At 41.6% G+C, this 23,347-nt stretch overlaps 1 protein-coding gene and 1 long non-coding RNA gene across 2 annotated transcripts; one reads left to right on the top strand and one right to left on the bottom strand.

The window, feature by feature from the left end:
• Positions 1-13,648: 13,648 nt before the first annotated feature.
• Positions 13,649-14,620, bottom strand: LOC121400347. The gene is made up of 3 exons (XR_005965685.1): positions 14,581-14,620; positions 13,849-13,910; positions 13,649-13,688 (listed from the first exon to the last, which is right to left on the bottom strand). It is a non-coding gene; the product is annotated as an uncharacterized LOC121400347 (long non-coding RNA).
• A 1,019-nt stretch (positions 14,621-15,639) lies between these two features.
• On the top strand, positions 15,640-22,198 carry LOC121400555 (zinc finger MYM-type protein 1-like). The gene is made up of 2 exons (XM_041583891.1): positions 15,640-15,971; positions 18,061-22,198. The coding sequence occupies exon 2, from the start codon at positions 19,004-19,006 to the stop codon at positions 21,650-21,652; it is 2,649 nt and encodes an 882-aa protein (XP_041439825.1). The 5' UTR covers positions 15,640-15,971; positions 18,061-19,003; the 3' UTR covers positions 21,653-22,198.
• The last annotated feature ends 1,149 nt before the right edge of the window (positions 22,199-23,347 follow it).

The raw sequence follows: 23,347 nt of genomic DNA, 5'->3' as shown, positions 1-23,347 counted from the left end.
TTCAGACTGTACTATGTATTTTATACATGTTATTTTTTAAACCTAACCAATTTGTGATCACACACGGTGTATTCACAATCACTAATAACAACACAGAGGTGTGATGACGTCATCACTTGATTGTTGGCGCCATTTTAGCTTTTAAATATGTGTGTAAAGTGTGCAGTTTTCACTTCCTGAAGACGGCTTAAGTTTGGAGCCGAAACGTCGATATTAAAATAAGTTTTTGACACTTTATGCAAGACCTGGTTGTGCGGTTTGTTTGCTAATTGAATATTGATTTTTTAACCAGCACCTAGGCATTGACCAATTCTTGGGAGTGCTCCAGATCGTGTACTTGTATATATGTATATATATATATATATATATATATATATATATATATATATATATATATATATATATATAAAGAAAAACTAGGTTTTTTCGTGATCAAATAATAATTATATTTATATGTTAAACCGACGTGACGTTTCGGTCCGGTATGGGACCTTTCTCAAGGCAAACATATCTATAATGGTACGTCTTATATACCCACCCCTCCTCAGTGCACACAGGAAATGACCTACTCCTAGGTCAAATTTAAAGTGAACAGTGCAATAAATATTATCTAAAATCAGGACACTATATACATAGTATCTCACATCTTTATATAGTCCCCATAAATAACTTAGTAAAAAAGTATATTCCAGAACTATAAAGTGCTATATCAGTGCCTAGTGCTCACTAAAATTGGTATATGTTGATACTATAAAAAGTACAATTAGCATAACCCCAAACCTATTATTACTCATATGTATATATATATGGGGGCCTATTACTGGCAAAACAATTCATATTAACATATCAACGTATCCACATATCTAGCAGTATGGGCAATCCATGTATTGTTACAAATAGATCATCTCAATGGTAAAAAGCAATTAAATTGTAAATGGTCATTAAGACCTCTGGGTCTCACAAGTCCAGAATGTTTCCCTCTGTAACAGTGAACAATCATTATCGCCTCCTCTAGATGGATTTGGGATATGGTCAATAGGCATACATTTGAATGAGGTGATTGAATGTTTAGCTTGTAGCCAATGTTGAGCGACCGGTTGTTTCGATATATCCTGTTTGGACTCATTTTGTATATTCCTTTTAGGCTTAGGATCCAGGGCAGCCCTAATAGAAGCACGGTGCATACTGATAGGTTCTTTTAGTTGTCTGCACGTTTTTCCACAATACAACATTCCTCACGGACATTTAGTAATATAAATAACGTTCTTAGAGGTACAGGTTAATTTGTGTTTTACATTGTATGCTTTGCCATTATGTGAATGAAAAAAATTGCCGCACCTAAACACACCCATCTTGGTTTCCAACCTGGATAATCCTGGAGCATATTTGTGTACCAGATCAGTTTGTGTAAGTAATTCCCTTAAATTCTTGTTGCGTTTGTATCCAAAGGTAATGCCATCACTTACCAATTTTGACAAGCCCGGATCAGTCCCAACAATCGGCCAGTTCTGTAAAACAGATTTTTTGATCAGAGAGGTATGAGGGCCATATGTGGTCATATAGAATAACTTCCCTACCTTGTTAGTGTCCCTTTTATTCACATTTTTGTCTGGCAATTCATGACCTTGTAGTACCGAAAGTCGGTCTAACAACATGGCCCAAAATTTGACCTCATCCATCAAAGCAAATGGATAACCCCTTTCTAGAAAACATCTGGTCATATTTGTTAGTGATTTATCCCTTTCGTCCATATCACTCGTAATCGGTACAACACGCAACATTTGGGACTTTGGGAGTGATTGCAAAAGGTGTTTCGGATGACTGCTCTGGTAATATAACAGGGTATTACGATCCATTCGTTTCCTATGGATTTTGGTGTGAAGTTGTCCAGCTTGTTTATACACAGTCACATCTAAAAAAATCAATTGTTTCGATGTTATGATGTACTGTGAATCGTATAGTGCTATCAATGGCACTAAGATCATTCTGGAAAACCATGAGCTCATCCTCTGACCCAAACCACAAAAAGAAAATGTCATCAATATAGCGTCTATAATATCAGCAATGTTTACAAAAAAGGGGATGGGTCAAAATATGTTGCATCTCATAAAAGTACATATATTTATTAGCATATGTGGGGGCCACATTTGACCCCTTCGCTGTTCCCAGTAATTGCAAGTAGAAGTTGGTTTCAAACTTGAAACAGTTCTTATATAGTATAAAGTGTAGCAATGTTATAACAAATTCAGTTGGAGGGCCACTATATAGTTCGTTATTCACCATCAAATCCCTCATTGCATTTAAACCTTCCTCATGCGGAATTACAGTATATAGACTGTTTACCATCGTTACAAAGAGGAAATTGGTATGATCACATTTAATGCCATTAACTACCTGTAAAAAATCAGTGGTATCTTGCAAATAAGTACTTGTCTGGGTTATGAGGGGTTGTAACAGCATATCCACATATTTGGCCACTTGTTCCGTCAGTGATCCCCTTGCTGATATAATAGGCCTCCCTGGGGGCTGTAACAAATTTTTGTGTACTTTAGGTAATGTGTACAACATTGGTCTTACTGGATTTTCAACGTATAAGAAATTTCTGAGCTCCTCGGATATCCAATTGTGTGCCACAGCTTCATTCAACATCTTCCGCAGTTGTCCTTGAAATTTTACTGTGGGATCAAAGGTTAATTTTTGATAACATGAGATTTCAGTGCGATAATATTCATAATCTAATACCACCACGGCACCACCCTTATCTACGGTCTTAATTATTATAGAAGGATTGGCTTTCAACTGTTTTAATGCTTCCCGTTCATCTTGGCTCATGTTTCCCCTGATCTGCAAACCCTCTGGCATGTTCTTTATGGCTCCATTGAGCATACGTGTGAAAGTTTTAATAGAGGTATTGGTGGAACCTGGATCAAAATTGTTCCGTAATTTGAGTGCTATCAACTGTGGGGCCCAACTGGTCTTGCTTATGACCATTGTATTTCCTTAACCGTAGTGACCGTGTAAATCTGTAGTTATCTACAGCCACTATATGCACTTTGCATATCCCCGGTCTCCGCCTTTGAAAGTTTGATCTTCCTCCGTGTCGCCAGTGATAGACGTCATTTTCCTTGTAATCTTGACTCCCCCGCATGTATTTAGATCTCTTGAATGCAAGTATTTCCGATTTGTAGCGGTTCATCTGTTCTTGTAACCTTTTTTCTTGTTACCTGAGCGTAACTCCCTGCCAGTTTCCTCAATTACATGCAGCATTAGTTCCAAAGAATATTTATCCAGAATATGCACCATTTATCACAGAATTGTGCATTGCTGCTACCAATCATAGGTACATTGTTAATACGGAAACCACCTCCCTTCTGCGTAACCGCAATAGTTCATGAAAAGTCTCTTTTGGGCCCAGTTCTCCAAATGTATCTTTAAAATGTCTCTGTAAATAGAATACGATTTATATCATCTGTAGTAAACATGCTATACTCCCCGTTGTTTTGGGCTCCTGTGTCCATCTTGGGAACGATGTGTAATTTTAAATTGAAAAACTTGGGTGCACATTAAGGTAGGTATATATTATAGTGAAGAACATCACTCCATCTTTTGTGTTCAATCCAGGTGCACAGTAAGGGAATCCATATGTAAAGAAAGACCAGAAACTCCGGGGGGTTTTCGTGATCAAATAGTAATTATATTTATATGTAAAACCGACATGACGTTTCGGTCCCATATTGGACCTTTCTCAAGGCAAACATATCTATAATGGTACATGTGTTGTATACCCACCCCTCCTCAGTGCACACAGGAAATTACCTACTCCTAGGTCAGATTTAAAGTGAACATTTATTTGAATTTATTGCACTGTTCACTTCAAATCTGACCTAGGAGTAGGTAATTTCCTGTGTGCAGGAGGGGTGGGTATATAAGACATGTAACATTATGTTGAAAGTGTAAGCTTGCGGTGACCTTATCAAATGATTGTTCTGAAACAGAATTCCAGATGTTGTTTATGTCTGTAGAATCAGTAGAGGAAAAATAGGTAATGGCTTCTCTTGTAAATTACAGGCAACAAATGACAAGTGCAATGCAAACCCTGGGACATAATCAGTTGCACAGCAGCTATCACTCATAACCTCATCAACAATTATTGTTTGTGTCAATCCTCAGGTCACTGTTGGCTGCTCCCAAACGGCATATGCTGGAACATTTCTATTATTCACCAGATGCCCATGAAACTGGAGCATCAGTCACTTGAAGCTAAATATCCACTTTTTTTTTTAAATTACGGAATATAGTTACCTAGATTTGGGGGTGAAAAATGAGAATAGTTAATCAAGTTTCTCCTAATGGTATTAATAGAAAGGTGAAGCTAGCTGGGGTATTATGCAATCTCTGGTCAAAGTGGGGTATAATCAATAGAAAGGGAGCGATCAGCATTTGAATTTTTGCTTTGATTTCAATTTATATGCTATAAAACTCTGATTTCAGTTATGCTCTAAACTCTTATATATAATATTTATTGAGCACAAGAAATATATAAAACTTGAATGTAAAACTTCAGCATCTAAAAGCTGCCATATAGAAGTCACTGGGAGCTGTCTACAGCAAATGTAAGCAATTTTTCATTGCAGGTTTATTGAGAATGATGGAGTACAAATTTTAGGTAATTATTTTTTTTCATGATGCTATTCAATGGATTTTTTTAAATTATGATTTTTTTAAAAAAAATAAGCCTGTAAGAGGCAAGGTAAGAGCTGGCAGCAGAACAGCATATCACAGGGAAATGCAGGGAATAGGCTGCTATTAGTAACAGGTAAGGGAAAACACACAGTCACAGATTATAATACTGACGGCATCCAGTTGCTAGGCTGGGTGTTGTGTCAGCTTAAATAGCCAGAATTCAGTCTAAAAAGCATCATTCACAGATGTTGTACTATCACATGTTGCAAGCTTGTATTGGTGGTCTGCATTACTGGGTTTAACTGCATTTTTCCATGTAGACTTGTGTTGCTTATTAAGGTCATATGTAGAAAACCAAAATATATTAATATTATAATTTAAAAGAATAAGGATGCTAGAGGAGACAAATGTGACACCTCAAGTAACAAAATGAATGTGTTCACCTTTTCAAAAGGTGGCCGAGCAACTCATGACAATTGCTTATAAAAATGGAGTAAACCTTTTTGATACAGCAGAAGTTTATGTAGCAAGAAAGTAAGTGATTTTGTGCAGGGCCTATCCACAGAGGAAGCAAACCCGGCGTCTGGCCAGAAAGTTGGGGGACCCAGTAAGGCCCTAGTAATTTCAATATATTGTGGTAGAATGTGTATCCATTAATCAATGTTTTCAGGCCCTAAATTGAATTTACTCTGGGACCCGGTAACATCTAGTTATGCCACTGAATGTGTCAATGTAAGATCTAGAATCAATAGCTTAATGTTTCTAGCAGGGGGACTACACTGTATCCTGGATATCGAAAACATATACCTCCATAACAACACAAATCCCTTATTGTTGTTCAGTGTATTTGTTTTATGAATACAGTGGTACTAGCTGCTGAGCCTGCAGTATTTGTCTTGCAGAGCTGCCCTTGTAGAATGCTTGGCCACGATCATATTCCCCTAGTCACGTACAAAAGAAAAAGCAGGTATAACAATAATTAATTTTTAGGTTGCCTGGGATCACAAGGTGTACAAATTATTTCTGTACTATGTATTTTTGTAACTATTGAAGAGTATCTGCTACATCATTGTTTTCATATACCTGTAACCTTGTCAAGAGATGTGGGCTTGGAATTGTTGGACATTGAAGAAGGCCTGAAACAACAAAAGTGTGACACTACTGTGTAACCTGAATGGGGCGAGCCCCCCAAATATCTTTAGGGGGCCACCATGCACCCTCAGGCAGTCCTTCCTTAGCACCCACATGGCTGCCCACTCATTTTCAGCAAGCAAGTCAAGAGATATGTCGTGACATGACTGGGGGTACGGTCAGCACAACACTGGTATATAAACTATAATATACACCACACATCAGCTACATTTTATAATAGCCCCTGTAGAGCATTGTCCATCAGGTGACCCTGTATACTCAGTAGAGATGAGCAAAATATTTCTCCACTTTTCATCCAGTAAAAAAACAGCCATAGTAAAAAAAATGTTGACGGTTAAAAAAAAAATATTTCATGGTTTGTTGAAAAATTGTCTCCCAAGAAAAGTCCATTGACTTCATTTCACAAGTTTTTGGTGACGCGAAACGGCTCAGATTCGCCCATCACCAATACTAAGCTGTAGTGCTTATGCTAGGTGACCCACTTGGGAGCCTTTTTGGGGTAATGTAATTAAAGACACAACGTTTAGTTAACCATAGTCCAAGTTTAGTTACCCATAACAACCAATCAGAAGGTAACGTTAATTTTTAGCTACTCTAGGCAGTGTCAGACTGGGACACCAGGGGCCCACCCAAAAACCTTAGACCGGGGGTCCACTCTCAGTACTATTATTCTTCCTTTCCTCGCTCAACCTCTATTCTCCTAGTCTCTTTTCTTTACATAATATAATACTATCATCTATTATTCCATCTATTTCGTCTTTTTGTTCTCATAAAAATAAAGAATAACCATGAAATATGCAAAATGTTTAGCAGCATGAGGGCCCACTGACACCTGGGCCCACCGGGAGTTCTCCAGGTATCCTTGTGGGCCAGTCGACACTGACTCTAGGTAATTACACCTGGTGAAAACATTTTTATTATCAAACCTCCTTTGTCTTTGTGTTGCCTGTGAAAATGTTATGTGCTGCTCAGACACCATATGACTTCAAGTATTTCTATAATGTAAATGATACACTTTATCCCAACTCACTGCAATGTTGCTTCATTCAGTAACTGGACATACAGGGTAAAGAGACTGATAGCAGGACACATTAAAGAAATACGACCTTCAGTCCCTTACAAGCAAACTAGTTCGGTCAGCAGCCTCACAAGTGTGAAAGTAATTAATTAAAATATAACTTTTATTCTAATCAGCCAATAAAATGCTTGTATCAAAACACACCCACTGTCTGCCTCCTCTGCTGACAGTGCTGGACCATGTCCATAAAAACATACATAATTAAAAACTGCAAAGAGTGGACCTGTGGTATTGAAGTGCAGATTCTGAGTGTCTGCCTTGGCTAGTAGTAATAGTAGTACACCAGCGTGTATGCAAGCTAACACGCCTTTGCCCGCTCCCTCCCTTCCAGTGAATCCCTCTGACCCAATTCTGCCTGTCTACGTAGGGACTAGGTGGGAGCTAGGTATCCCACTGTCCACCTATGCCAGCCCGACGCGTTTCGCCGTGTCTATGGCTTCCTCAGGGGCATAAGTGATTAGTGTGCAATTGTTTCAGGTTTAAATAGGCTTTCGACGATAATCCGGTGCGTGTTTGCGCCCGCGCTTCCTGTTACGCGCGGGCGCATTTTCGCAATGTCACTTCTGTTTTCGCACTAGTCCGGTGCGTGTTTGCGCTGGCGCTTCCTGTGGCCTGCAGGCACATTTTGCAACATCACTTCCGTTTTTGCAAATTCCAGAAATATGGCAATTTGTGGCTGCAGTTGCTTCACTGCTCTAGTGCGCATGTGTTGCCCTTACTACTGGGTCCATATTGGTACTCCAGCACTATTGCTAGGGTGTTTCAATTTCAGACGGCCAGACGTGCTACTTATCATGGCCACTACAGTTAAGGAGCGCTAGTGAGTCATCTAGTAACTAGGTGAATGTGTCCATGGCAACCACAAGTCACCACATAAATCTGCTTATAAAATATTTGAATTTAGATAGTACATCTTATAAAAAGGGGCAAAAAGTGAATCCTTCATTTAATCCGTTCGGGGCTTTGGTGTTCAGCCAGTATATCCATTTGGCTTCACTTTGGAGAAGTTTTTTGTCTATATCTCCGATTCTTGTGGTCTGTTGTATATGTTCTACTGCAAAAAACCTCATGTATGCTGAGTCTCCTTTATGCATATCATTTATATGATTTGCTACTGTGGTATTTCGCTTGTTTCTCACATATCCTACATGTTCAAGGATACGCCTCCTAAATTCTCTTCGCGTTTTGCCAACATATAATAGGTCGCATTTGCATTTCATGACGTATATTACGCCAGTCGTTTTACAGTTGATAAACTGTTTGATGATGTAGTTGGGGATGTCCCTTCTTCCTGTGACCACTTTGGTCTTAAGTATGAAGGGGCATGCCATGCAATTACCACATTTATGGCATCCTTGGGTTGTATTGGTGAGCCATGAGGATTTTCGGGGGGGAGTGAGATGACTTCTTATTAACTGGTCTCTTAGGTTTGTGCTTCTCCTAAGAGTGATAAGGGGACCGTCCCCAATGATCTGTTTAAGATCCTTGTCCTGCTTTAATATATGCCAATGTTTGGTCAGAATGTGTGTGCTTGCTTTATGTTGGGAACTAAAGTCACCAATCATTCTGATATGTTTCATAGTATTCTGTTCGATGTGTGGCCTCTATGCCGTCAGTAGAGAATTTCTCTCTGTAGTGAGAGCTCTCTTATATGCTTTTTTGAGCGAGTTATGGGTGTATCCTCTCTGTCTAAATCTCTCATATAGCTTTTTAGCCTCTATTTTAAAGTCACCGAGTGTGTTACACAGTCTTCTGACCCTTAAATATTGTCCTGTAGGGATGCCCTTGATAGTATTGCTTGGATGTTGGCTGCTGGCATGCAAAAGACTGTTGGTCGCTGTCTTTTTTCTATACACTGTAGTCTGTAGATTATTGTGAGGTCCCTGATAGATCCTTATGTCCAGAAAATGTATGGTGTCCCTATCAATTTCCGAGGTTACTTTAAGATTGATAGTGTTGCTATTAAAATGACTCACAAATTCTAAGAAACTGTTTTTGGTGCCTGACCATACCAAGATGACATCATCTATCTAGCGAAGCCACAGTATGATCTCGGGATATTTGCCTAGTTCATCGCTAAAGACAAAATTACGCTCCCACCACCCTAGGTATAGGTTGGCATACGATGGGGCACACATACTTCCCATTGCTGTGCCTCTAAATTGGTGGTAGTATTTGTTGTTAAAAGTAAAGTAATTATGAGTCAAAATTAACTGGAGCAGATCTATTACAAAGGCATTGTGTTCGCAGAATTGCTGTCCCCTCTGTTTCAAAGTATCTGTTACAGCTGTGATTCCAACATCGTGTAGTATGCTGATATAAAGGGATTCTATGTCGAGGCTCGCTTGCCATTGGTCTTCCCATAGTGTAATGCCTTCTAAGTTTCGCAATGCATCCATTGTGTCTTGGATGAATGATGGAAGGCTTGTAACAAATGGTTTGAGTATTGAATCAATATAGATGCTAGCCGGTTCGGTAAGGCTGCCGATACCTGACACTATTGGTCTACCAGGGGGAGATCGTGCGTTCTTATGTATTTTGGGGACTACATAAAACGTAGGAATGTCTGGGGATTTGACCACTAAAAAGTCGAATTCTTGTTTGCTAAGGGGTTTCTTATCTCTTCCTGATTTGAGTATAGAGAGTAATTGTGTTTGAAAGGTTTTATGGGGTCATTGCTTAATGCCACGTAACAGCTAGTATCATTTAATTGGCATTTACATTCAAAGATGTATGTGGATCTGTCCATGATCACTATATTATTATTATGTTAGTGGCCTTTTTTGGTCTTAAATTAATTTGCATTTTTAATTGATATGGTTTTATATGCTAGATCCCTGTAGGGGGCGCTTTAGCTTCTGATGAAGTGACATTGGGTCACGAAACGCGTTAAGCTGTTCCCCTGCCTGCTCCTACAGTGTGTTTTATTACTGCTCAATAAAGATTGGACTTTTTAACCAAGTTTGGTTTCCCCGGAGCCTGCCTGTTGATGTCGTCCACACAACCTAACCTGTTATGCCTTTGCGCTTCCGCAGCCAGAGCAGCTTTGGACGGATCGCTGTGAATGCAGGCCCATTAACGCTCTCGTATCTCCAGTCGCAGGGATGGCGTCTGCCCATGTGCGTTCATGATCACTATATTGCCTCCTTTATCACTAGGTTTTATTACTGTATCTGGGTTGTTCTGTACTGTTTCAGACCTAGACTTACTTTATACGTAATGTTCTTACCATGTAGATTACTATGGTGATTTTGACATTGGAGATGCTTTAAATCTTTGGTGCAACTCTCAATGTAAGTTTCCACCTTAGGGCACAGTGCGTTGGGGGGGGGGGGTAAATGTACTTTTGGGTTTTAGTTTGGTGAAAGGCCCTTTAAAGCTGGTCACGGATGTTTCATTCTCCTCAAGGAGCGAGCAGAGGTCATTCAGTGCCTCACGTTCTTCTGTGGACCATTGTGTCTCATTGTTGTTTTTGTTAAAGTGCTTATACAATAAAAGTTTTCTGCCAAAAAGATGTAAATCTTTAATCCAATTAAAGAGATTAAATTGTGCTGTAGGTGCAAAGGATAATCCTTTTTGTAATGCTGTGATTTGATGTTTAGTTAAATTCAATTTGGATAAGTTAAAGATCTGTAGTGTGTCAGGACCTTCTATCTGTTGAACCGATATCCCCATCTTTTTCTGTCCCTCAAATTCCCCCTCGGTTTGGGGTGACGCATGTCTAAAAAAGAGGCAGAAGAAGTGGATGGGGTAGTTGGAGCCTCTGAGGAGGAGGGAGAAGGAGTGGTTGATTTTTTGCTATTATAGGTTTGTTTCTTTTTAAAAAAAATTTCCATTTGTGTGCTCAGGGTTATATCGCTTTGTTCACTCTCTGAGGCAGTGATCCCCAACCAGTAGCTCGTGAGTAACATGTTGCTCTCCAACCCCTTGGATGTTGCTCCGAGTGGCCTCAAAGCAGGAGCTTATTTTTGTATTCCTGGCTTGGTGGCAAGTTTTGGTTGCATAAAGACCAGGTGCACTGCCAAACAGAGCCTCAATTTAGGTTGACAATCCACATAGGGGCTACTAAATGGCCAATCACAGCCCTTTTTTGGCACCCCAGGAACATTTTTTTATGCTAGTGTTGCTCCCCAACTCCTTTTAGGTCTGAATGTTGCTCACGGATTCTAAAGGTTGGGGAACCCTGCTCTGAGGTATCATCAGTGAGAGAGGAACGTGATCTATTGTTGTTTCCTCTATGTCTCATCTCTGAGGTCATATTATAAATGTTGCCTGTAGCAAAGTCAGTCTTATCACGGTTAAATTTGTTCCATTTTCGTGATTTTAACTCCTCCGCTAATTTGTCAATATTGGTCTGTAATTCTTTTTCCAACCTTACAAATCCCTCCTCCTCCTTGTGGGCCTGCACCATTTTCAGGTGATTTCCCACATCAACATTAACCTCTTAAAATTTTGCTGTTTCTGTGTCTTTAATTAATTGCATTAGTTCTAATGAACACTTTGTCAATATATCTTGCCATTTGGCCAAAAAATCATTATTACAGAGATGTTCAGCTGGAAAGAGTTTAATTCTTAGACCACGTGGTACTATGAAATGCCCTAGGTATTTATCCCAAGCTGTAATTTCCCACCATAGTTTGGTCTGTTTGACCATCCCCCGCTTAAAATTTTTAAACAGCGAGTCTAATTCTGGGCCTGTGTTTGTAGTAACAGGCATGCCAGAGGCTCCACTAAATAATTGTTCGGCCTCTTTTTTCCATTTGCTAAAGTATTCCGGATTTGAAAGAAAGCCTGCCATTGAAGATAATGGCGCCACAAATTTAGTAAAGAGTAATTGGTTTATGAAAGAGATTAAACTCTGTTCATTCAGTAACTGCTTAGACATCCCACTATGCTGCACAATAAAAACCGCCTAGATAGTATCTCAAAAATTAGTATATATATATTTTTTTTTAAAAGGTATTGTGTTGAGTTACAAACATGAAGTATAATGTGTAGCACTTTTGAGTAGTTAGGGGCCCCTGAATTGATGCATTTTGGTGAAGATAAATACCATAAAACTGTCATCTTGGGCATTACTCTGGGCTTAACAGAACTCTGCTGTAATATGTAAGTGTATAGAATCCCTTTTGGTGTACTTATCTAGAATCCAAGTACAGGTATCTCATTCCAGTGCTCCAGTGTAGCCACATTAACAATAAATATCACTTGCAAACAGAGATCAGAGCTAATGTACTATTCCATGTTCTGAAATAAATACCACACGCAGTGATGTTCGTTTCCTTTACTGCTCGTAAAGATTTCATGATATTGAATATTTTAAGGTACTAACATTTAATTTCAGATAATTTGTTTCTCTTCTAGGGCTGTATTTAAGTTTGATGCCACTCTAGGCACCTGACCTAAACACGCCCCCTACACTGTGCACATGACATCACTTCCGCCAACCAATTGCCTGCATGATCCCTTTATCTATAATACCCTCATTCATACTGTATGTCTAAACGGTTGGTCTTGCTGTCATTTAACCACCCACAGTCTCAGTATTACCCTGTTGCTTTATCAGCTTTTTACAGAGGGAATTGTGTAATGCACTTTAAGCTTGTATAACCTTCCTCCATACAGTACAGCTAGCTATGTTCAACCCTGTGTTCATTCCAGGAGTCTGATTCTCAACATCTGTTTCATAAAACCTCTATAGATTATACCTTCTTACACTAATAAATGGGTGTGATAAAGGCTGGTTAGTGTCAAGTCTATATAAATATCCCACCTAATCCAGCTGCAACCCAGTATGACTTGCCTTTGTTATCATCTAATGAATAGGCTAAATTAGTAGATTCCTCCTTAATTCCAGGGAATTTTAGACAACTAATGTAAACAAGCATGAGATGATGATTCTAAAACAGAATGTGGTTGCAGATCTGCATGTAACTGTTTTTTTTCTCTAAATATTCAATTTCCATGGCTTCCTTAAACCAACACAGACCATCACGGCCCTTCTAAACTGTGGGGCCGGCCCTTTTCCAAAGGCCCAAAGGGAGGAGTTGTCTGAAGGCCAGTTAGGGTGAGATTTGGGAAGGATGTTTATTGGCTCTCAGTATTACATAGGTTCCTATAAATCCTATGGATGATAGTAGGACTGACACAGCAGTTATATGTTGTTTCAGTTTCATTGTTAGCAACCAAGGAGAAACATAACCAATGCGACCATTTCCTGCTCTATAAGATTCCTTCCTGACCCCTTAAAGGCAATCGGATTTGCTCCCACGATCAATGCGCCACATTGAATGAAGGGAAGCGGAGGGGGGGGGGGGGAATATGGTAAGGTAAGGAACTGCGGTGAAAGGATGAGAAAGAGAAGGGAATATGGCAGCATAAACATGGGCACATTTAAACCGCACGATGAATGCTGCATTCCTTTCCATTCCATTGGACCCCGGGCAGCCTGCAGCCTCCCGGCATTTGCAGTCTGGCAGGGATGGAATGAAAAGGAATGCAGGGTCTACCAAGTGGCTTAAAGGAGTTCCTGTGTATAACAACATATTTTGGATAAACGGGAGGAACCACTGGTGGAACTACGGTGGCTGAAAGCACCGCTGGTGAAAGTGCAGTGGGTGAAAGTGGGTCATCACTGGTGGAATTTGATGTCCCATACTTACTGCCGTTTCCTGAGGATTTGGTGCCTAGACTGAGATGTATCTGTATTTGGTACCGAGGAAACTGCTGGTGGTGCTGGTATCATGTGCCGTTTGTGAATTTTTCCGAGGACCATCTGAAAAACCAAACTAGATAACTCAGACTACATATTTTTTTACCTTAGCAAGTGATATCCCTGTAAAATCCTTAAAAATCCCACTGGTATGGGACCTGTTATCCAGAATGCTTGGGACCTGGGGTTTTAAAATGAGGAAATTAGCTGTGAGCACCTTTACCTTTTCATAGCGCTACTGGTAGTAAAGCCGGCTACTTGCACTCATGCCCATCTTTGATGTTCCTGTGATATAAAATAGAGATTTGGGAAGGTTAGAGTTAACGTAAAAATGTTAGACCCCAAATAAACAAAGAGAAGAGGTAAAAACAGCAGCATATTTACCCCTTATTTAATAAGAACCCTTTTCATTCGCAAACTATGGTTTTAATATGGTTCCAATTAGAAACAAATGCTTACTTATGTATATAGAATGCCCCTCCCCACCAGCTTCCCATGTCCCCATTTTAAGACAATACCATCCCATTTTATTTGGTTCGCAAATCAGCCGTTATTTCTATCAGGGCCCTACTTTCCTTTGGATCAGCAGTTACATAAAAAGGTAGACCTTGATGGAGTGTGTCTTTTTTCAGCCTCATCTACTGTGTAATATATATTACAGATGGGAACAGGGCCACCATTAGAAATCACGGGGCCCCATACAACATTTTTGTAGCTTCGGGGCTTTCGCTGCTTCGGGATTTTGGCTTCGGCTGTTTTCGTGACTTTGTGTCCTTCGGCTTTTCGGCACTTACGCATTTCGGCTGTTTGGGACTTAGAAATGGCTGCATGATGGGCGCTCTTAAGGGGGGCCCAGATCTTTCAAAAATGCAGCACTGCCAGGCCCCCCTTCATGCCCGGGCCACTTGTCCCCCCCCTGATGGCAGCCCTGGATTGGAAAATGCAAGATCCTTACCTTCCTCCAAATAACCAACAATGGGTTGGGCAAGTTGTTCTTCTGCTCCTGATGAAAGTTGATAGTCTTTAAAAAGACTTTTGTGTTTCTTCTTTATCTCCTTCTGCTCCTGGGAATCGCTGAGAATCCACTAGGAATCGCTGAGAATCACTAGGAATCGCTCGTATTTCCCTTTATGGGGAGAGAAAGAGAGAGAAGAGATTGTGAACTGAACCCTCTCTGCCATATATATCTGTATATACTGGATTTCCCTTAATAGTTCAATACTGCTCTACTGAATATCTTTGTGCCTTATAAATAACCAGTAACACCAATCAGCAGCAACTTTAATAGAATGAAGGAGCTGATTGGGAGAGACAGAATTAATTGGTGCAATCAAGGGCCCTAGACACCCCTGCTAACCATGGTTGGGTCCTGGTGACACAATGCACAAACTAATAGTTAAATGAACACTTGGAATCACCCTCATTCATTTCCATGCCAATTGCTTTCACCAGGGCTCAATTAAATTTAATTTAGAAATGAACGGGAGTGATCATTTGGGAGTGAGCATTTGGTTGGCGATACACTGAACTGGAAATCACATGGGGACAAAACATCCCAAATCCCTCTGTACCATTACTGTAAAGCTGTATGTTACTGGCAAGGTGTAATAGGGGCAGAAGACACTGGTTCCCATTAGAGGCCCAGGTGAGTAATGGGCCCACTGAGGCTTTTCATGACCAGTCAAGCTCTGATCAGTGCCCCTGCACCCATAACACAAGGCACCCTAATTCTAGGAATGTAACTATTGTTCTGGTTTGTGCTACTTGTATTTCTTCTCAGGTGCTCCTTTACCCATCATCTACTCTAATTTTGAGTACTTGGAATGGCAGGGCCTGTTTTGACTCCAAGTCCAGGCCTGCCGGAGTCCCTCTCACACACACACATTCTCTCAGACACACACACTCCCTCTCACACACACACCCCCTCTCTCTCTCACACACACACCCCCTCTCTCTCTCTCACACACACACTCCCTCTCTCACACACACACACTCCCTCTCTCACACACAGGGCCGCCATCAGGGGGTCACTGGGGGGACAGTCCTCCCGGGCCCGGTGGATTTCCCCGCTTCCAGGGGGCCCGGCCGCGACCTAACTCTGCCCTGCATTTTTTCTCCACTGAGCTGCGTCCCGTGCGTATGCGTGACGTCAGTACGCACGGGCGCAACTCTATTTAAGCCGCCGCCGCCTGCCGCCTGCAGTCAGAAGATCGAGGACGTCGCTGGAGGAGGACGTGCTTCCTGGAGACGGCGAACGGACAGCGAAGACGGCGAACGGACAGCGAAGACGGCGAAGAAGGCGAAGAAGACCCTCCTGGAGGAAGAAGAAGACGCCAGCACAAGCAGGTAAGTCCCCTGAGCCACCAATGTAACCCCTGAGCCACCAATGCGGGCCCCAGAACCCCATACTGCCGCTGAGCCACCAATGCAGGGCCCCTGAGCCACAGGGCCCCTGAGCTACAGGGCCCCTGAGCCACCAATGCGGGCCCCTGAACCCCATACTGCCCCTGAGCCACCAATGCAGGGCCCCATACTGCCCTTGAGCCCCATACTGCCCCTGAGCCACCAACCCCATACTGCCCCTGAGCCCCATACTGCCCCTGAGCCCCATACTGCCCCTGAGCCCCATACTGCCCCTGAGCCCCATACTGCCCCTGAGCCACCAATGCAGGGCCCCATACTGCCCCTGAGCCCCATACTGCCCCTGAGCCACCAACCCCATACTGCCCCTGAGCCACCAACCCCATACTTAGCCACCAATGCAGGGCCCTGCCCTGAGCCACCAATGCAGGGCCCTGCCCTGAGCCACCAATGCAGGGCCCTGCCCTGAGCCACCAATGCAGGGCCCCTGAACCCCATACTGCCCCTGTGACACCAATGCAGGGCCCCTGCAGGCCCCTGAACCCTCAATGAGGGCCCCTGAATCCCCATGCCGGGCCCCATATCCCCCAATGGGCCCCCTGATCCCCATGCAGGGCCCCTGATTTGCAGAGGGCCTGGTCAGCAGTGTTTTTTTTTTGTGACCCTGGCTGCCAATGCTGGCCCCTGAACCCCATACTGCCCCTGAGCCACCAATGCAGGGCCCCATACTGCCCCTGAGCCCCATACTGCCCCTGAGCCACCAACCCCATACTGCCCCTGAGCCCCATACTGCCCCTGAGCCACCAATGCAGGGCCCCATACTGCCCCTGAGCCCCATACTGCCCCTGAGCCACCAACCCCATACTGCCCCTGAGCCACCAACCCCATACTTAGCCACCAATGCAGGGCCCTGCCCTGAGCCACCAATGCAGGGCCCTGCCCTGAGCCACCAATGCAGGGCCCTGCCCTGAGCCACCAATGCAGGGCCCCTGAACCCCATACTGCCCCTGTGACACCAATGCAGGGCCCCTGCAGGCCCCTGAACCCTCAATGAGGGCCCCTGAATCCCCATATCCCCCAATGGGCCCCCTGATCCCCATGCAGGGCCCCTGATTTGCAGAGGGCCTGGTCAGCAGTGTTTTTTTTTTGTGACCCTGGCTGCCAATGCTGGCCCCTGAACCCCATACTGCCCCTGAGCCACCAATGCAGGGCCCCTGAGACACCAATGAGGGCCCCTGAATCCCCCAATGGGCCCCCTGATTTGCAGAGGGCCTGATCAGCAGTGTTTTTTTTTTTTGTGACCCTGGCTGCCAATGCGGACCCCTGAACCCCATACTGCCCCTGAGCCACCAATGCAGGGCCCCTGAGACACCAATGAGGGCCCCTGAATCCCCATGCCGGGCCCCATATCCCACCAATGCAGGCCCCTGAACCCTCAATGAGGGCCCCTGAATCCCCATGCCGGGCCCCATATCCCCCAATGGGCCCCCTGATCCCCATGCAGGGCCCCTGACTTGCAGTAGTGTTTTTTTTTTGTGACACATGGCTGCCAATCTAGCTCTGGTATTCCCCTGAATTGTGTTTTTATGTAACTTTAGTAGGAGCCCTGGTCACTAGTTATTTTTCTTGGTCTTGTAAAAGGTCTTCCAGTCACCAATTGTTTTTTAATCACTGTTGTGAAACTCCTCGACACTTATTGTTTTTTGTTATGAAACTCCTCGACACTTATTGTTTTTTCTTTTTTGATACTGGAAGAAGTCTTCCAGTCACCAATTGTTTTTTAATCACTGTTGTGAAACTCCTCGACACTTATTGTTTTTTGTTATGAAACTCCTCGACACTTATTGTTTTTTCTTTTTTGATACTGGAAGAAGTCTTCCAGTCACCAATTGTTTTTTAATCACTGTTGTGAAACTCCTGAACACTTATTGTTTTTTTCTTTTTTTAGTCCTGTCAGAAGTCTCCCAGTCACCAATTGTTTTTTTTAATCCTGTTATGAAACACTTGGCCACCAATTTTTTTTAGTTCTGAGACATAATGTGAATTCTTTTTTCTCCCTTCCTTTTTTAAACAGCTAAACTGTATCACAGCTGCAAAAGAACAGGAACTGTTGGTATTTAGCAGGAGTGGCTCAGCTGTTTGCATGACGTCATTCTCAGCCTTGAAGCCCTCCTGCTGAACGGAGGTGAAGACAACAGGTAAGTATTGCACTTGCTGTTGTTGTTTTACATCTGTTGTCACTTGACTTTATTAATAAAAGTTTATTATCTCTGTGTCGTTGTGGTCATTGTATCAGCTGTTCTCTTTAGTTGTTTTGGTGGTGTTTCCTTTTTGTATAGTTCTGCACTTTACGTGTTTTGTTAGTTGTGTGCTTGAGATTTATTAGCATTATTTTTATACTGGTTCCAATACCTTCTTTTTGTCCTATAATGTAGATTTATTTGCACTTTGGGTTTTTCTGACATTTCATAGGACTTTTACTTTGCTTGCCATCATCTTTACAGTTTTTTTTTTTGTATATAAATATATATAGGTTTTGCATTTACAGGCCTAGCTGCTTTGTGGTGCCTTGTGCTTAGCTGTTTTTTTATTATTTTAACTTTTTCTGCTGTGGGTTTACTGTAGAGCTTTATTTTTTGAAAACTTGCACTTTATTTATTTTGTCGTGGGCTTTGGTACTTTTGCTAGGATTTTGGTCCCTAGTGTGATACATTGATACTTTTGCACTTGTGTTTATTTGTATTACTTAATTTTTGCCTTGGGTTTTGGTAATTTTGCTAGGATTTTGGTCCGTAGTGTGATACGTTTGCATCGGTTTGCACTATTTTTCAGTTTGCACTTTTTACATTTTGCACTTTATCTGCTGTTTTTGTAATTGCCCTTGTGTCCATAATCTGTGCTTAACTTTTTTTGTCAAGAGGTATTTTGTTTACACTTTGTAACAAGTGGGCTCCATCTTATTCACCTTGCATAAAAAAAAGGTAAGATTTTAAAGGGCCTTCATCACAGCTACAAGAATGTATCACCATAAGTCTGGATCTCAGAAACGAAAGGAGAAGCGAGGGCGAGAGCATGAAGATGAAAAAATCAAAAACAAGAAACCATTGCTCCAATACTTTAAAAAATCTAACACTGGCAGTCAAGATGCAAGAGAAGATCGTATGGATGCTGGCAAAGTCATTGGGCCAATTGTCAGCACATCTTTAAACAATGTCCAAGAGGAGCCAGTTTCCTGCAGCGAGAATTGCATTTTGCCTTCATGTGACATCTCCTTGCCCACCACAGAAATCGAAGAGAATGCTTCCTGCAACATGTCTGCTGTTAATGACACGCTGATGGAAGAATATAGGTCATGCAGTCTGTCAAGCATCAATGCCTCTGAAGATTTCTTGAGTGAGGCATTTGAAAGTCATGAAGGTTTATCAGGTGTTAACTGGAAAGACCCAGCATTATGGCCAGACACTCTGAGAGGTAAATCTAGAGAGTACATCGTTCTTGCTGGATTGATGAGTGAACAAGATCTCTTGAAAACTGTACAGTCTTTGCCCAAGGATTGTGATGGCCAGGCCTTTAGTGAATTCCACTTGTATTCAAAATCACCGAATGGACGTGAAAAGATCCTAAGGGATTGGCTAAGATGGAGCGACAGCAAGAAAGTCTTGTACTGTACAACTTGCCTTGCTTTTTCAACAGACTCTGCCAATAAAACAGGAAGTTCTCTTTGCAGAAAGGAAGGGTATGATCCACTGAAGTCAAAGTGGCACAAATTGTACAAAAAATTGCCAGAGCATGAACATTCAGCACAGCACAGGAAGAACTACTGGAGCTGGCGATGCCTTCAGAAATCTGTTGGTGGACAGGGTGTAGACCATGACATTCAAAGAACTTTGGCAGTGGAAGCAGAGAAATTCACTGTGCTCCTGGAGAGGCTTCTTGATGTAACTCTGTTTCTTGCTTCAAGAAATTTGGCATTCAGAGGGAGTTCGCAAAGAGTTGGAGACATTCAGAATGGGAATTTTCTCGGTATCCTAGAGCTCATTGCCCATTATGATGCTGTCCTAAACGAGCACCTAGACAAAGTGAAGAGAAGCCAAGAAAAAGGGAAAAAACTTCCAGCTCATTATTTATCATGGGGAACCCAGAATGAATTCATCAATCTGTGTGGACGGCATGTTCTCAATGCAATACTTTCCGAAAGGCAAGAGGCTATCTATTTTACAGTGATATGCGATGCTTCCCCAGATATTTCCCATACTGAGCAGAATGTCATCGTTTTACGTTATGTGCACAGATGTTCACAGACAGGTAAGTGGTGCATTCAAGAGAGATTTCTTGAATTTTTTGATTTTTTTCAGAAGACTGGTGAGGAAATTGCTGAGATGCTAACATCAAGATTGCGTGAGCACAACATCGACCTCAAAGATTGCAGAGGGCAAGGGTATGATAACGGAGCCAACATGGCTGGAAGAATTAAAGGAGTAAAATCCAGAATCCTGGAAAAGTATCCACAAGCCATTTTTTGCCCCTGTGCTGCACACTCTTTAAACCTTGTTGGCGTGCATGCAGCATCCAGCTGTCCTGAAGTGAAGACATTTTTTGGAAGTGTGAATAGATTGTACGTCCTGTTTAGCAACAGTCCTGAGAGGTGGCATACCCTAACTGAGGAAATTGCTGGTTCACTGCATGGTCTAAGTGACACTAGATGGAGTTCAAGAGTTGAAGCAATTCGGCCTGTCGCTAAGAAGCTGCCAAGCATTCTCCAAGCACTTGAGAAGATAATTTCCTCTAGAAGGCTTACAAGTGATGCACAGTCAGAAGTTGTGGGGCTGTATAATTATTTTTCTTCTTTCCGTGCAATTCTACTTGCAACTTTTTGGCTAAAAGTTCTACAGTGTTTTGATGAGAGGAACAAAATTCTGCAGGCACGGTCAGTTTCCATGGAGATTGGAGCCGCAAATATAAGAGCATTGGCAGAAGAAATGAAATCTCTTAGAGAAAAGTGGCCTGCTCTACTCTCAGAGGCTAGATTGGTTGCTGATGGCATGGAGATTCCGGCTGAACTTATGAACACACAACAGATTCGCCGAAAGAAGTCACAAACTCCTGGTCAACTGGAAGATCCTGAAGCTGTTTTTAAAGTCAATGTTTTTCTCGTGACCCTGGACACTATCATTTCTGACCTAAATCAGAGATTTAAATCAATGGAAGAAATATGCAATTTATTTGCTCCAATATTGAAGTTGAGGAAGCTAACAAATGAAGATCTAGAAGCATCCACCAAGTTGCTGGTTGCCAAATACCCTCAAGATCTTACAGACTCGTTACTGGATGAGTTACAACATCTTCGTAAGGTCTACAATGAAACATTTGAAGGGTCTCTTGGTCAACTGGAATTATTAAATTGTATCTATGACCTGCAGCTTGAAGGCATATTTGGACAGGTGTGTGTTGCCCTTCGTATCTTCATCACACTTCCTCTGTCAGTGGCTGAAGGAGAGAGAGCGTTCAGCAAACTGTCCTTGATTAAAAACTATCTACGGTCAACAATGAGTGAACAGAGACTGAATAGCCTGGCAATGCTTTCTATTGAACACGAACTTGCAAATCACCTGGATTTCAAAGAACTTATCAAAGATTTTGCAAGCAGTAAAGTGAGGAGACTTTGAGCCCTGTGAAGATCACTATTTGCAATAAGCTTCAGGAGAACATGGTTTTACAAAGCACTTGACACTTTCAGTCATATCTTTTTGAGTATCTTGGTTACTTCATCAATCATGTACCACTAGATTTCTATTTATACTTCTAAATGTTATTTATTCATACTAATAAAAGTTCTTATTTTTTTATTGTAAAAATAGTTTTATATCGCGTACCACTAGGTTTCTATTTATACTTCTAAAAAGTTAAATGTTATTTATTCATACTAATAAAAATTCTTATTTTTTATTGTAAAAATAGTTTTATATCTCATTTATTCATACAAATAAAAGTAGTTATTTTGTTTGCTATAAAAATAAGTTATATAAGGCCTATATGTTTACAAACAATCACAAACTGCCAATGCACTTTATAATCATCCAGTGGTTAGATCATGAATCATGTACAACTAGGTTTCTATTTATACTTCTGAACAGTTCATACTAATAAAAGTTCTTATTTTTATAGTAAAAATAGTTTTATATCTTATGTTCTTTATTTATTCATATTAATAAAAGTAATTTGTTTATTATAAAAATATGGTGTATATCTGTTTATTTATACTAATCAAAGTTATTATTGATGGCCTATATGTTTTCAATCACAGTGCCATTGCACTGTATAATTGTCCAGTGGTTAGGTTTCAGTTTTTTTTAATGTATACATAAAATGCATTATACAATAAATGTGTGTATACATTAGACATGCTAGATAGATGGGCACATTTCAATCTTCCATTGTCCTTATTAGGACTGGTTGTTTTTTGACCAAGGGGTTAAACAAAATGGCTCTTATTGGTACAATTTAAACATAATAATTGTAAAACAAAGTGCAATTTAGGTTAGAGCAGGTACCTGCTTAAAGAGTCTACCTTGATGTGGTGGCAGGCTTAATAACCCTTTTGCCAAAATGATTTTATTTGCGGTTTGTGAATGTGTCCATGTGACCTTTGTGGTGGGGGGGCGTGGTTAAGATGAGGGCGTGGTTAGGGGCGTGTTAGGGGAGGTGTCGTGAGGGGGGGCCCCAAAAATTTTGTTGTGTGGGGCCCCGTGATTTCTGATGGCGGCCCTGCTCACACACACTCCCTCTTTAACACACACACTCTCACACACACTCCCTCTCACACACACGCATTCTCTCACACACACTCCCTCTCTCTCTCTCACACACACCCTCCCTCTCTCTCTCACACACACACACACACACTCCCTCTCTCACACACACACACACACACTCCCTCTCTCACACACATTCTCTCACACACACACACCCTCTCTCACACACACACTCCCTCTCTCACACACACACTCCCTCTCTCACACACACGCACACACACACTTCATAATAGAGAATATTCTCTTGCCATTTTTAAAAAAATGGACCAGAAAAATGGTGTAAAGTCAGTGAAATGTATTATGCATTAAATATTGGTGGGACCACAAAAAGTTGTATAATATATGGAAATACTTAAAACAAGGAGTTTGTGTCACTAATAGAATGGCAATGCTATACATGTGCAACAGTTACTACTCTATATATTTATAGAAAAGCTGTTAGGTTTGTGTGGAAACCAAAATGTGGGTACAAGTAATTTGTGTAATATGTTTTCTTCCTTGACCCCCCCCTGGAAAATTTTCTGCGGACGCTCATGGGATGATGGGATG

The sequence above is a fragment of the Xenopus laevis genome, chromosome 2S (assembly GCF_017654675.1).
Source record: "Xenopus laevis strain J_2021 chromosome 2S, Xenopus_laevis_v10.1, whole genome shotgun sequence".
NCBI classification, from domain to species: Eukaryota; Metazoa; Chordata; class Amphibia; order Anura; family Pipidae; genus Xenopus; species Xenopus laevis.
This window is presented reverse-complemented; position numbering and strand designations above follow the sequence as displayed.

What these genes read in the sequence shown, in the direction of transcription:
- LOC121400555 (XM_041583891.1), top strand. Translation starts at nt 19,004, where the DNA reads ATGTATCACCATAAGTCTGGATCTCAGAAACGAAAGGAGAAGCGAGGG.